This window comes from Hoplias malabaricus, chromosome 2 (genome assembly GCF_029633855.1).
Source record: "Hoplias malabaricus isolate fHopMal1 chromosome 2, fHopMal1.hap1, whole genome shotgun sequence".
NCBI lineage: Eukaryota > Metazoa > Chordata > Actinopteri > Characiformes > Erythrinidae > Hoplias > Hoplias malabaricus.
This window is the reverse complement of record NC_089801.1, coordinates 52,923,853-52,937,316: the sequence shown is the minus strand read 5'-3', so window position 1 is coordinate 52,937,316 and position 13,464 is coordinate 52,923,853. Positions and strand designations below refer to the sequence as shown.

General features: G+C 39.8%; 1 protein-coding gene across 3 annotated transcripts; it reads right to left on the bottom strand.

Annotated features, from left to right (window-relative positions):
• Positions 1–241: 241 nt before the first annotated feature.
• LOC136687239 (C3a anaphylatoxin chemotactic receptor) lies at positions 242–4,830 on the bottom strand. Of its 3 annotated transcripts, none has more exons than XM_066661566.1 (2): positions 2,087–2,180; positions 242–1,821 (listed from the first exon to the last, which is right to left on the bottom strand). In XM_066661566.1, exon 2 carries the CDS (start codon positions 1,812–1,814, stop codon positions 708–710), a length of 1,107 nt encoding a protein of 368 aa, XP_066517663.1. In that variant the 5' UTR covers positions 1,815–1,821; positions 2,087–2,180; the 3' UTR covers positions 242–707. The 3 variants fall into 3 exon arrangements, with proteins under 3 accessions (XP_066517663.1, XP_066517664.1, XP_066517662.1); XM_066661567.1 differs by having other exon boundaries at positions 2,016–2,097; XM_066661565.1 differs by lacking the exon at positions 2,087–2,180 and adding an exon at positions 4,739–4,830 and having other exon boundaries at positions 557–1,821.
• Positions 4,831–13,464: the final 8,634 nt, after the last annotated feature.

Here is a 13,464-nt window from a genome sequence, read left to right as displayed (position 1 = left end):
TGTATTGCACAATCAAGTTTGATAAATATATTTGAACCACTTTTTAGAATGACATTTTTTATATACTGTTGAAAAATGATTTCAGATTGTACATTATGCAAAATATTTCATTAACCAATGCATTTGATTAATGTGCAATAACATTTCAGTTCATTTGCTTAAGTAAATTAATATAAATGAGGTGCATGGTTTTTATTTTATTTTATTTATTTTTTGTTCTTCTTGCTTATTAGAGGGAATTTTTAGTCCCTTGCTTGTAGACGCTTTTTCAGCATTTCCTGCTTATATATATATATATATATATATATATATTTCTCCACACATTATGAACATTAACAAGCAACATTAAAACAAATATAAATGATATGTTAAGCTACATATTTACACAGACATTTACTATTAACTTTTATATTCTGGTTTAATTTTCATTTGCAATTTAGCTTTGATTGTGTGTGGTTTTGTTTTTTTGTTTTTTTTTATAATAGGTTTGCATACCCATATCCACCAGAGATTAAAGCTCAGTTTTAATAATTTACTCTTCGAAGAAGGATGGAAATGAGTTTAATCATCTATAGTTTGAATATGACAATGCGCTCTGTACCTGCTCACTGTCTGTGTTACTAATACAGTGAATTTGACTGCACTCCATGCGTCATGTCTTTGCTGACATTTTACTTATCTAGGTGTTAACTATAAACCAAAGAACGTTAGTACTGTCCGCTTTCAGCACCTTCTTGGAACTGAGAGTCTTTTCGTCGTAAGGACTTCCTCCGCAGAGACTCTGATATATCCTCATTAAAGATTCTTTCGATTGTTGAGAAGAGTGAGGCACGGACGGTACGACGGAGTCCCCGAGCAGCAAACGCATAGAGGATTGGATTGAGAGCACATTTGATGTACACTAGAAACAGTGATGCATAGGCACCCTCCATTGCCCGATGATTCATTTTTTCCCAACCTTTCCTCCCAGCGGACAGTGCCTTCAGAAATCGGCAAATGAAGTAGGGCACCCAACAGGTGAGGAACAGGATCATGGTGAGGAATAGTATCCTGTACAGGCGCGCCATCCTCTGTGACGTGTAAATGGGTCCATTCGGGGAGGTGGGAGAGGAAATGGGGCTGGTGGGTGATGTCGCAACTCTCTCAGCCTTTCTGGCACTGATCATTACGACTATGTTGCAGGTTATGAAAAGCAACAACGGAAGAAGGAACCCAGGTACAGTTTCCAACACAACTAGGGTAGTCGCAGTTACATTGTGTGTGTTTTCTATGCACTGTGTCTTGTTTTGCCAAGGCGACAGCCCTGCTAGAGTGAAGTAGGGCACGGAGAGGATAGCAGCTATTATCCACAGCACAACACACACTAGTGGCACAACCCAGCGAGGGCGCTTCATTCGAGACCAGACAGGCCGTAGCAAGCACAGGCACCGTTCCAACGCTACGGCGCTTAGCATAAAAGCTCCTGCATACAATCCCAGGCAGCGCAGGAACATGATTATCTGACAGAAAGTTATGCCAAATGGCCAGCTGAAGTGGTGTGCCAGGTATCCGAGCGCAAGGGGTGTGCGCAACAGGAGCACCAGATCAGCCAGCGCCAAGTTCACAACGTATATCCGGAAGCTTCCAGCACCCTGTGTTTCGGACCCTCCAATACTACCCCTTCTTCTCCTGCGGAGTCCCAGCACCCAAACCACCAGGCCGTTCAGAGTCACTCCCACCACGAAGATCAGCACAGTCACCACCATCTGTATGACTCGTACTGCCTCATTTGGGTAGGAAGAAGAGTCACTAGAATTCAGCTTCTCACCGGCCATTGCATCACTGTAAAAAGTGAAACAAACCAAAGGCATGAATCAGTGACTTTTATACATAGCTTACTCCCAAAGTTTATTCATTACACTCAGTAAGTAGATATCTCGCTACCACACTCGGGAATGTTGGGAAAGGCTGGAGCTTTTTCCTCCAAGACGCTTTAAACCAGGCATTGCAATTAAAAAAAAAATATTCCTGCTTACACATCATCCTTGATTATCTCATTGCCCTTGAGAGAATGCGCAATTCTGTTGTTTAGTTTGGTGTGCTCTACCTGTGTCTGTGTGGGTTTCCTCTGAAAATCCAATCCAAAAAATTTTGTGGACTGAGAAAAGTGTCAAAGCTGTCTGTGTGTGTGAAGCATTGTAATGGACTTGTTCCCTGTTCAGGCTGTGTTACTGCCATAGGATTTAGGGTGGGCGGGAGGCGTTAGGACGATTCTAAGGGCCTTGCACTGACAGGGGCCCCTTTGAGGGCTATTAATATTGTTTTAATGATATTTCCGTGTAGGCTTTTGAAATAAAATATAATTTCATTTGTTAAAAAAGCAAATTAAATATGGTTGTCATTTGCTATACATTTTTTTTCTCGGATTATTTATTTATTTTGTCCTTTCACCCCTCTTTTTTTTGACTAAGTGGTACAGTCTGCTTCTGGCCGCGCGGGACAGGTGAAACGTGTACGCTCCGGGAATGCTCAGCTCAGCTGTCAGTTCTAACGTGAGCGCTACCGCTACACACGCGCAAACTTCAGCCGTCGCTATGAGCGGCCACAATAAGCAGTGCAGTGTCGTTTTATTTAAATACTCCACCTTTATCGTCATGGGGTGTCAGATGAATGTAATATAGAAGGTCTATACAGAACTAGTTGAACTTGTGCGATAAACTCCTAGGCTAATGTGCGAGATAAAATATTAGCTTACATGATGCTGGTGCTAATAACTGGCTGTGAATATCCATAATGTGAATAATACAGAATCTGTATGCAGGTTCTCTTGGATATTCCTATATTTCATATATATAATCCAATGTTTAAAAAATATATATATATAATTTTAAATACACATTTCTCCATATAGTGTTGCTTTTTCCAGTAAATTTACTTCTCAACTCTGCTCTACTTGCTGGTTGGTACCTGAATCGTTTTCAGTTTGCCTAATGGGAAATCAAAACATCAGAGTAGAATAGCAAATGTACCATGCAGTGGAAATGTGCCATAACACTTAAGTTGTTACTTTGTGAACATTCCAGCCTGTCTGAAAATTTCATATCGGTGTGATGCTTCAGCTCTCTGAGGCAAGAAATCCAGGAGAGCAGGTGGTACCATTTGCTAGCTGCCATAACAAAATTGGGAAGATGGTGTCCTCCAAGTCTGTTGAGGGTTCTGGTGCTGTTGAGTTTGCAGCAATTTGAAAAGAAGAAGTGACTTCGCATGTCTCAGAGGAAGTGTTCTATCCTTCCCCCTTAGTGGAACTGTGTTATTGGGAGGGCTGATGGTTACATTTGCCAATTACTACAATGGGGAGAAAAATAGTTCAAAATATTGTCCTATTGTCCACCCATTCATCAGTGTCCCATTAAGATATTTGTAGATAGTTTTGAAATGAGAATTTGGAGTTCATTCATTCATTATCTGTAACCGCTTATCCAATTCAGGGTCGCGGTGGGTCCAGAGCCTATCTGGAATCATTGGGCGCAAGGCAGGAACACACCCTGGAGGGGGCGCCAGTCCTTCACAGGGCAACACATACAGTCACACATTCACTCACATGTACAGACACTTTTGAGTCGCCAATCCACCTATCAACGTGTTTTTTTTAACTGTGGGAGGAAACCGGAGCACCCGGAGAAAACCCACGCAGACACGGGGAGAACACACCAAACTCCTCACAGACAATCACCCGGAGCGGGAATCGAACCCACAACCCAGGAGCTGTGTGACTGCGACACTACCTGCTGCGCCAACGTGCCGCCCGCATTTGGAGTTTCAATTTGCAAATCAATGTCCAACTGTATTAACCCCACAAAGCAAGCAGCCAAAAGCCAAAAACCTTTCCTAATTTAGCATAAGACACAATACCTTTTTATAATTACAGTTGTATTATATTATTAAATTAATATTATTTATGTATTGATGCTTATGCTCTCTCTACCATTTCTAGGTTTTTCTTTTATGTATTTGATATTTGTCCCCTGTAGAGCAGTCCACATTTGCGACAGGAAGGTTGTGGTATGACATGAAGTATTGCTGTGCAGAATCAGCACCTCTGAGGAAACCTGTGGTTGTGATATATGTCCAATAACCTCAAAGTGGTAACGCACATACAAGACACACAGCACTCTGCCACTTTTATGTTACATAAACAGAAGGAATGCATGGCAAGATCCCAAAAAATCTAAAATAAAATATGTTATTAATATTTAAGACATTTGATTTTGTCGTGATAATCGCAGTTTGTGAGTGTTATAAGACAAAAAAAATGTTTTGGGATGTTTAGTTAAGTGAGGCCATTGTGTGTGTATATATAGGAGAGCAATCTTTTTTTCTTTAGTTTTTTGTTTTAGTTAATAATATTACTATGTGATTTATGCCCCTGTGTGAGAACAGTGTGAATACAGGACTTCAAAAATGTATTTCCTGAAGCAGATGTGTCAAGTTAAAAGAATGCCAGCCCTTATCGCCTTAATCGCCTTAGGCTTTATCAGCTACCAGCAAAAAAGATCTACCATTAAGTACTCGTCTACACCCATGCAAGACACATGGTATGCGAACACACCTAAGCACCCTGCTTAGAGTCTTCCTTTGCATTCCAATTCAAGACAAGCTCAGCAAAGGGCTCAGTAACTTCCTAATAATATTTCATTTGTCATAGTGGGATTACTACATATTCTTATTAGTGATAGCAGAGATCCTTCTTGAGGCTTACCTGTTGCTGAGGAGGTCTGCCTGCTGACACTGACGTGCCTCCAAGGTGAACGTAATGTCTCTTAGGTGTGAGTATGGGGATGCAGAGAGTGAGAGCTGGTATTTGAAAGAAATAGGGAGTGTTTCACTAACCCTATCTGTGGAATCAGTGGGGGCGTGTTTAAGAAAGTGCACACTCTTGTGGCTGTTCCTTCCTCTTTTCAAAAAGTTGCCCCAACTTCCTTGCAAAAACAGGCTTTGTAGGACCATGACAATTAATTGCGCAGATTTAGGCAAATCTCAATAAGCATCTCAGTAACTATATCAATAAACATACCAGTTCAGAATGATTGTTGCACTAAGGGTAGTACACAACACACAAAAAACAAACAAACTGTTCGATATAAATTAGCATTAGAGTTTGTGAGGATTCAAACAGTTGGATTAAACCTCAGAGCTGACAGCCTAAGAGGTCCCTGGCTACCTCTGCTGAAGTTGTGAAACACTATCATTACATCTCTGTGAGCTATATTTCATTCATGTTTACAGAGAATCTCAACACATTTGCGGAGTGTAGGCAGCAATCTAGCAGTGGTTAATAATGGCAATCGTTCAGCAACAGTTTGGCCATTTGCAGGAAATTGCGATTATTGTGTAGCCCTGTTGTGCCACTGTGTCTAGGACTCCGGGAAAAGCCTGTGTTAGAATGCTGGAAGTTTTGCAGAAGGTGGCTTTAAGTTCCTACATATTGTAAAGTGGATGCAATTGTGTGAGATGTTTGCCTAAGTTCTGTGGTTTTTGTTTGCTTGCATGATAATCTTTTAGCAATACCAAGAAGTTCCTTATTTAGGATGTTTTTGCTGCTCTGAACATCTGTGCATAAATGGACCCAGCCTGAAAGTCACTCAGGTTAGTGTTGGTGTTTTGGTTAATACAATACTGTGCAAAAGTCTAATGTAACAAAGAAAACTGCTATTAAAGCAACACCAGTTAATGTTATCATTCATTCATTATCTGTAAGCGCTTATCCAGGGTTGCAGTGGGTCCAGAGCCTATCCAGAATCATTGGGCGCCAGTCCTTCACACGGCAACACACACTCACACCTACGGACACTTTTGAGTCACCAATCCACGTGTGTTTTTGCACCGTGGGAGGAAACCCACACAGACACAGGGAGAACACACCAAACTCCTCACAGACAGTCACCCAGAGAACCAAACGCACAACCTCCAGGTCCCTGGAGCTGTGTGACTGTGACACTACCTGCTGCACCACCATGCCTCAGTCTGAAGAACCTCAGTGCTCTCAATGCTGAATCATATCCTCAGAGCAGCGTTCCAACAGGTAGTGTATATCCTTCCCAGAAGAGTAGAGATCACTGTGAAGAAGAGCTGATATTGTGTCCTGAGGAAGTGTAGTATGAGCAGGTGTCCACATCATATCAGATGAGTATAACATTACGATTTTTTTTCAAAATTTGCATTTCTAATTAATGAATTCCTCAATTGGAAGAGTGCAGTTAAAATAACATTATAATTGACACCAGATTTAAAGAAGCAATATGTCATTTTCTCCGTTTGTTATTTACTTTAGAAAAAAAAGCTGTTGTGCTGACATCTTGTGGCCTGGGTGTGTCAGAGATTCTGTACTAAACCTATTTTAAACATGGCCTGTATTTTGGGGGACCTGCTGCTGATTGTTCAAATGTTGAATGGCATTTTTTGGGACAAATATGGGGCTCATTTGAGAGGGTGTTTGGAAAAGATTCGGATGCATTTTGCACAGCAGTTTTTTTGTGTCTGCAGTGTCAAGAAGATTCCATGCAGCAGTCCACTAACTTGGGTGTGTTTCTTGATAAAAAAAGATAAAATAAAAAGGTAAGTTATATAAATCTGAGTATAATCAAAAACATACTGCAAACCATTGGAGCGCTTGCTGTTTCTATTATAAGCTTTAGATTTTTATCCGCAGCATTATACATGTAATGGAACCATGTGATTCAGACACAGGTGTGATATCCTGTGTCTGTCATTTTATCAGGTATTTTGATCTTTTGTTGAAAGATATCGCTCACGTTGAGAATTATGTCTTGCACATTTATAGTGAAAATTATTCACATCCGCAGCCATGCAACAGCACTTCTTAATACAAGTTGCGTCTTCGCCATTCACTTCCTCCAGCTGCTCTTTTTGACTTTTTTGGTTGTTTCCTCACACACATGCCTTACTCACACTTCTAGTTTGAAGTGTGAAACATTTTTACAACCACTACATTACAGGCTTTTCAGATATTCAGTAGTTTGCAGTTATATGTAGCGCATAGTGTTACATATAAGGTTTTTAAAAAGTGAAGCAATAGAGAACTTTTTGGCATCCAAAAGTACCATGTTTTCAAAGGATTGTGATACTGAAGAACTTTAAAAAAAATGTAAAAGACTTGAGATGTAATGTTTTCAACCAGTTTGTGGCTTCTTCCTAGAGCTGTTACATTATATGAGGTTGTTGCACACTCCCACATCTAATTTATAAACACAGTTTTCCAAAGAACCCTCTAAGGAAAGTTTAATTAGAGAACCAAAAGTAGTGTTCTGGCATTGTGCAAATAACCGTTATTAGTACCTGTGTTTTTAACTATAAAGGTCTCCTGTGTGGTGAAGCATTGACCCTACCATCAGGAGATCACTGGATCGATTCCTGGTGATCTCTGAGGCTCTGAAACAAAGCTGGTTTCACATACAAAGAATCATATCTGTACATTTTCTGGAGTCCAGGCATGTGTTCGCAGACCTCTGGGTAAAGTCTGGGAAATGTCTGGGTATTCATGCATGTGTGAAAGGCACTCAAGGGTACAACTGCCCTCACTCACTGGGTAGAATGCCCCCCCTTCCCCAGTCATACTAGCATAAGCATAAGCAAGTGCAGATTTATTTTTTTCCGGCAGATGAAATAGATATGTATATTTAGTTTTCTTCTCCAAGAATGTAGAGCTGTCCAACTTCTGTGTCAGCGGCAGTTCAGAAAGAGGTAGTGGCTGGGTTCACAGTTATTGGAAGAAGCCAAAAAATTAGTACATTCTGCTACTTTAAGTCGCACTCATTGTGGACACAATATTCATTTGTGCACCCAAAGCTTGTATAGTCAAAAAAATATCAGTGAATAACACTGGCAACTTTGGAGGAGTGTATATGAGCTTAAAGTCACATTGCCCAATGCAAGTTGGTTAAAGGGATATAAACACCGCAGACACTGGGCTATGAAGCAATAAAACTTTTTTCTTTTTTTCTGCAGTAATTCAGCATGATTGGAGTCAGATATTGTTATATTTCCTGAAATACATTACTATACCTTTATACATCTAAATATTTCCTGTAAATATGTATCTGTCTTTACCTCCCTGTTTACTATATCACTCTGCTTCTATGAATGCGCATTGCCCACATGCACAGAGAATGACTCCTGGAGACAGAGGGGTGCAGCCTCCACAATAAAAAAAAGGCTTCCAATGAAAAGAGGTTGGATAAAGTCAGAGGAAAAACCATAGTGAACGCTGGGGTATCTTTTGTGTGTTTTTTCATATGTGAGTCAGACATGAGGTAGGTGAATGATGTTTGAAAATAAGGTGTTGTGTATCTCTTTCTGTTGTATCAAGCTGTGGTTTCTGTGTTTAGGGTGACTTTGGAAGTAGGGCTGAATTTAGAAGGCAAGAAGGAATTTTTCAAAACCTGGCATATTCTTTTGGCTTGATGCCAACAAAACTTTGTCAAAATGTTTCAACGTTTTAGAATAAAATTTTAATGTTCTTATGTATAATAGAACACAAGCTATACACTCCATCCTCTGAACTTAAACTCTTCAACTAGTGCATCTTCAGGATGTTCTCTCATCTGCCCTTGTCACTTTGCTACTAAGTGCTGCACGCAGCACTTTAATATAAATCATGGACAATGTTTACAGTTTACAGATTGTTTGAGTGTGTGTATGACAGTACTTTTTTTAAAAAAAATTTTAAAAAATGTATTTACTTATTTATTTATTTTGTACTGCTGTGAAATGCTGTCTATGTATGTACACTGTGAGCTACTGTAACCTAAACCAAATTCCATGTATGTGTCAGCATACATGGCCAATAAAGCTTGATTCTGATTCTGAAAATATTCCCAGAAGAGTAGATGATATTACTGCAGTGGGTTTATTATTAATGGACTTAATTTCAGTTAACATCTTGGACGAGCCATAGTTTTTGACCATTGTTTGTGTCTGCAACACTGTACAGCGGTGGGTTTCTCCTGGACATTTATGCACAATGCTGCCACCTGGCGAGGTATTTTAATCATAAAACAAATCAGACTGCTCTGCTTTCAGTAACCAACAGATGGCGGTGGTTCTGTTTGGATGATTAATTACTTGACTTTATTCATTAATTAATTCATTCATTATCTGTAACCGCTTATCCAGTTCAGGGTCGCGGTGGGTCCAGAGCCTACCTGGAATCATTGGTCGCAAGGCTGGGAATACACCCTGGAGGGGGCGCCAGTCCTTCACAGGGCAACATGCCTTTATGATCTATTTTACTATTGGATTTTCAAAGAATTGGCACCATTGTTAAAATAAGGTTTTTCTTTTTTTTTTGTCTTAAAAATAAATAGCCCTGTTTATTTATACGCGGTTGTTATAAAATCAGTCATTTATGACGCAATAAGCAGGGCGGTGTTGCTATTATTTCTAATAGCCTTGTTCAGCCAGAAGGTGGCGCGGTTCTACAAGAAACATTAAAAAGGAAACCGTCGCATAACCCTGAAGAGAGGGACTGGGCAGATGGCAAATTCCTGTGGCTGAGAACGACCATAATTTCAAATCTTCTAACAGTGAGCTTTTGGACATCCTTAATGAAGAAATGCAACTTTTATTTATATTGAGGCTACAAAGGAAATGAATAGACTAACCTGCCCCTCTGAGAGTGAAGCAGCAACACACAGAGCTGTGACTGACTATTAGCCATATATGACCTTATTTGTGGATATTCAAAAATTCCTGCATAATAAACAAGGGCATTTATAGTTACTTATATATAGTTTAAATTTATAGTTATTTATATTTTGCCTTGCGGCACAGTGGCGGAGCAGGTAGTGTCGCAGTCACACAGCTCCAGGGGCCTGGAGGTTGTGGGCTCAATTCCCGCTCCGGGTGACTGTCTGTGAGGAGTTGGTGTGTTCTCCCCGTGTCCGCGTGGGCATCCTCCGGGTGCTCCGGTTTCCTCCCACAGTCCAAAAACACACGTTGGTAGGTGGATTGGCGACTCAAAAGTGTCCATAGGTGGGAGTGAATGTTTGTGTGTGTGTGTTGCCCTGTGAAGGACTGGCGCCCCCTCCAGGGTGTGTTCCCGCCTTGCGCCCAATGATTCCAGGTAGGCTCTGGACCCACCGAGACCCTGAATTGGATAAGCGGTTACAGATAATGAATGAATGAATATTTTGCCTTCTCTTTGTTTCTGTAACAGCGTCAACATGTCAAGGAAGGTGTTATAGATCATTATACTAGGAAACCTACCTTTAAAATTTCATGAGAATGAACATTAATGGGGTCAGGTACTGGTCCAGGATGAAGGGTACTCTGTGTCACAAATGCCCCTCAATCATATTTTAAGGTAATGTATGGACCTTCACCATTCCAAAGAATGCAGACGCACATCTTAAAATACATAATTTCAAAAATTAAAAGCGTAGTGTCGCAGTCACACAGCTCCAGGGACCTGGAGGTTGTGAGTTCAAGTCCCGCTCCGGGTGACAGTCTGTGAGGAGTTTGGTGTGTTCTCCCCGTGTCTGTGTCCAAAACCACACGTTGGTAGGTCCAAAAACATTTCATTCAGCCACAAGAAAATTATTTGTTGTAGATCACATCATTCCAAGAAATCTCTACTGTTCTACCCCCTTAATAACTTTTCTATAGAGACTTCAGACACTATATTCATTCATCTATCTGTAATCTGTAACCGCTTCATCCTGTTCATACAAACTCACTAAATAAAAAGAGGTATCCCATGTTTTTGATAATTACAATTTGAATTGGTGTAAAATACTGCTTTGTTGATCTACCTTAATTATTAAATTTTTCAGAGTGTTTTCATTCCTTTTCTGTAACCGATTCATCCTGTTCAGGGTTTCGGTGTGTCTGGAGCCTACCGCACCTCAAATGTCTTCTTATATAGTAACCGCAGTCAGCAGTTTACTTTAAGAAAACTTACTGAATTAAAATGTGTGTACACTATTATTTGAAGTTATTTTTAATATCAATCACCAAAACACATTCGCGTCGCCACAACGGTAGTCGCCACCATAACTCCAGAGTCCTGGGGTTGTGAGTTTGAGCCCTACCTCACTGTCACTGTCTGTGGTGTGTTTTCCCTGTGTCTGTGTGGGTTTCCTATTGTGCAGTTCCTACTTGTGCCACTGAAACAGCTCTGACCCATCAAATGGTCCTGAGGTATCTGGCACCTAGATATTAGCAGAATATATAGCGGAACTTGAATGAACAAAAGTCCCATATAGGGTGTTTTCACACATGGACCTTTTCAACCTCTGAGGTGGCGCAGTCACACAGTTCCAGGGACCCACAGGTTGAGGTTCGTTTGTGGGTTTGTCTGGAGGGGGCTAGGTTTATTTGATGTGTTCAAACGTGCAAAGAAACTAATGACTCAGCGTACTGACACTACCTCAGAGTGTGAAAAATGTCCCTATGTGAAAACACCCTATGTGTTTTACAGCGTTTTAACACTTTTCATTGTACTAAAATGGTATTAAGATTAGATTAAGACCCGTCCCTGGCCACATTTGAAATTTAAAATCACCTCTGACACTAGATGTGGATCATTCATAAATAGCAGCCTTTAATGTAATTGTAATGCACTGCAGTTGACACGGTTACTCTTACTTCTGTAACTGCAGCCAGATAACTTCTGCTTTGAGTCAGTCATCACTCTAGAGGAAGAGGGTGGGGAAAATAGTCGGATGCACAGCCTCCTCAAAGTTCAGTCGCAAAACCAATGATTATGTTCGCAACTGATTCTACATCTGCATGAACACCTAGTCTTTGTGATCTAAAATTACTCCCGCGTTTCAAAGAAGTGTGGGGGCACCACCGTGAAAACCAGAGCGACGAAGGAAAAGAAAGAGAGAGTTAGAGGAAAAAGAGACAAGGTCAAGGACACAGCTACATGTGACAAATTAAGGCAATGACATTTAAGGATCAAAGTGAGCTTCCTGTAAAGGGATTTATGACGGCAGAATTTGAATTAGATATTTGAGTTCAGCAAATGTCATGAATCTGGCTTTTGTGGTGAAGGTTTGTGAGAGTTGTGGCAAGAAACTGGGCAGATATGTTTTTTTTCAGTGGAACTTAAGACTCTGTTGATCCTCTCTGTATCAGTTGTGGTTAAACATTTGGATAGATATTCATTTCAACCATGACGATGAGGTTTGATTCATGGGTGAATTCCTTTTAGGTTTAGTTCATTCACAGGAATTTCAGCATTTTATGTCTTTATGCAAAGTAACTTTATGTTTTAACTGGAAAATTAGTAATAACCCTGCCTTGAAAATGTTTGGGTTAAATGTCAAAGCCAAATCTATTATTAAAAGTTAAATGACCACAACATTTAAAAACAGAATGGTACATTGTTTATAGAGCAGTGTTGATGATAACTGGCGATAGTGATTTATGAGAAAGTCTAACTATTCTGCACCCTCTTCTAAGTGTTTATGATATGAGTACACTGGAATTTACTTTTATTATCAGCATATCATATTTCTATGAATTTTAATTTGCATTCAACTTGAGGGTGTGTTTTTTAAAAAATAGAACTTTTTTAATTAAGGTGAGTAAACCTGACTACAAGAAACATTCTTTCACTCTTGTTCTGAATGAGATGGAGAGTTGTGTAGTCAGATTGTGAAATGAGTTTATGTACATTCTCATTTCTCACCTTAGAAGACCCTAAGTAGGATGATGAGCTCATGCAAGGGACAGGAAAAGTAGCTGCATCGTACAGAAGGTGGGAAAAAACGTTATAAACGTTATGTGCTCTTTTCTAGCCTCACCCATCTTTACCAGAGCTTTCAAATACTACATGTGTCTGTTAAAGATCTGAGTGTGTGCACTGCATGAAAAATGGTGAATACTTAGAATGCATTGCAAAATGTGATTTTTTTAAAGTCTAAAACCTCAGTATTGTAATAAATATAAAAACTGCAATATATGATATTTGGGGATTTGGAGTCCTCTCCGGTGGAAATCTGTAGTGACATTCAACATGCAGAAAAATACTTTGTAATTGCTGGTTTTGTTTGATACCCTTCTCCGCAATCGTCAAATCAGATGATTGTGAACATTGATTTTTCTAAAGGAAACATGTCTTCAAAAGATTTGAGTGAATGATCTACCATTGTCATCACATCTTTAAAGTCCCTGAGAATCTAAACATAGCACAAAAAGTAAGGAAATTTGTGTTTGGTAGATTATTTCTTTGTTGTTACAATGCTTCTTGGCAATAAATCTTATACCATTGGAAAGTCTGTTAATTTCCCTTTTTTAATAGTGCTACATTTGTAAAAAACATGCATTTGTGGTATCAGCAGTAGAGCTGAGTATGTGGGTTGCGCCCATGAATAATTTGTTAAATCCACTCTGCCATTCCCAAGAAGCATTGTTACAACAAAGAAATAATTTACCAAACACAATCTCCTTACTTTTTGT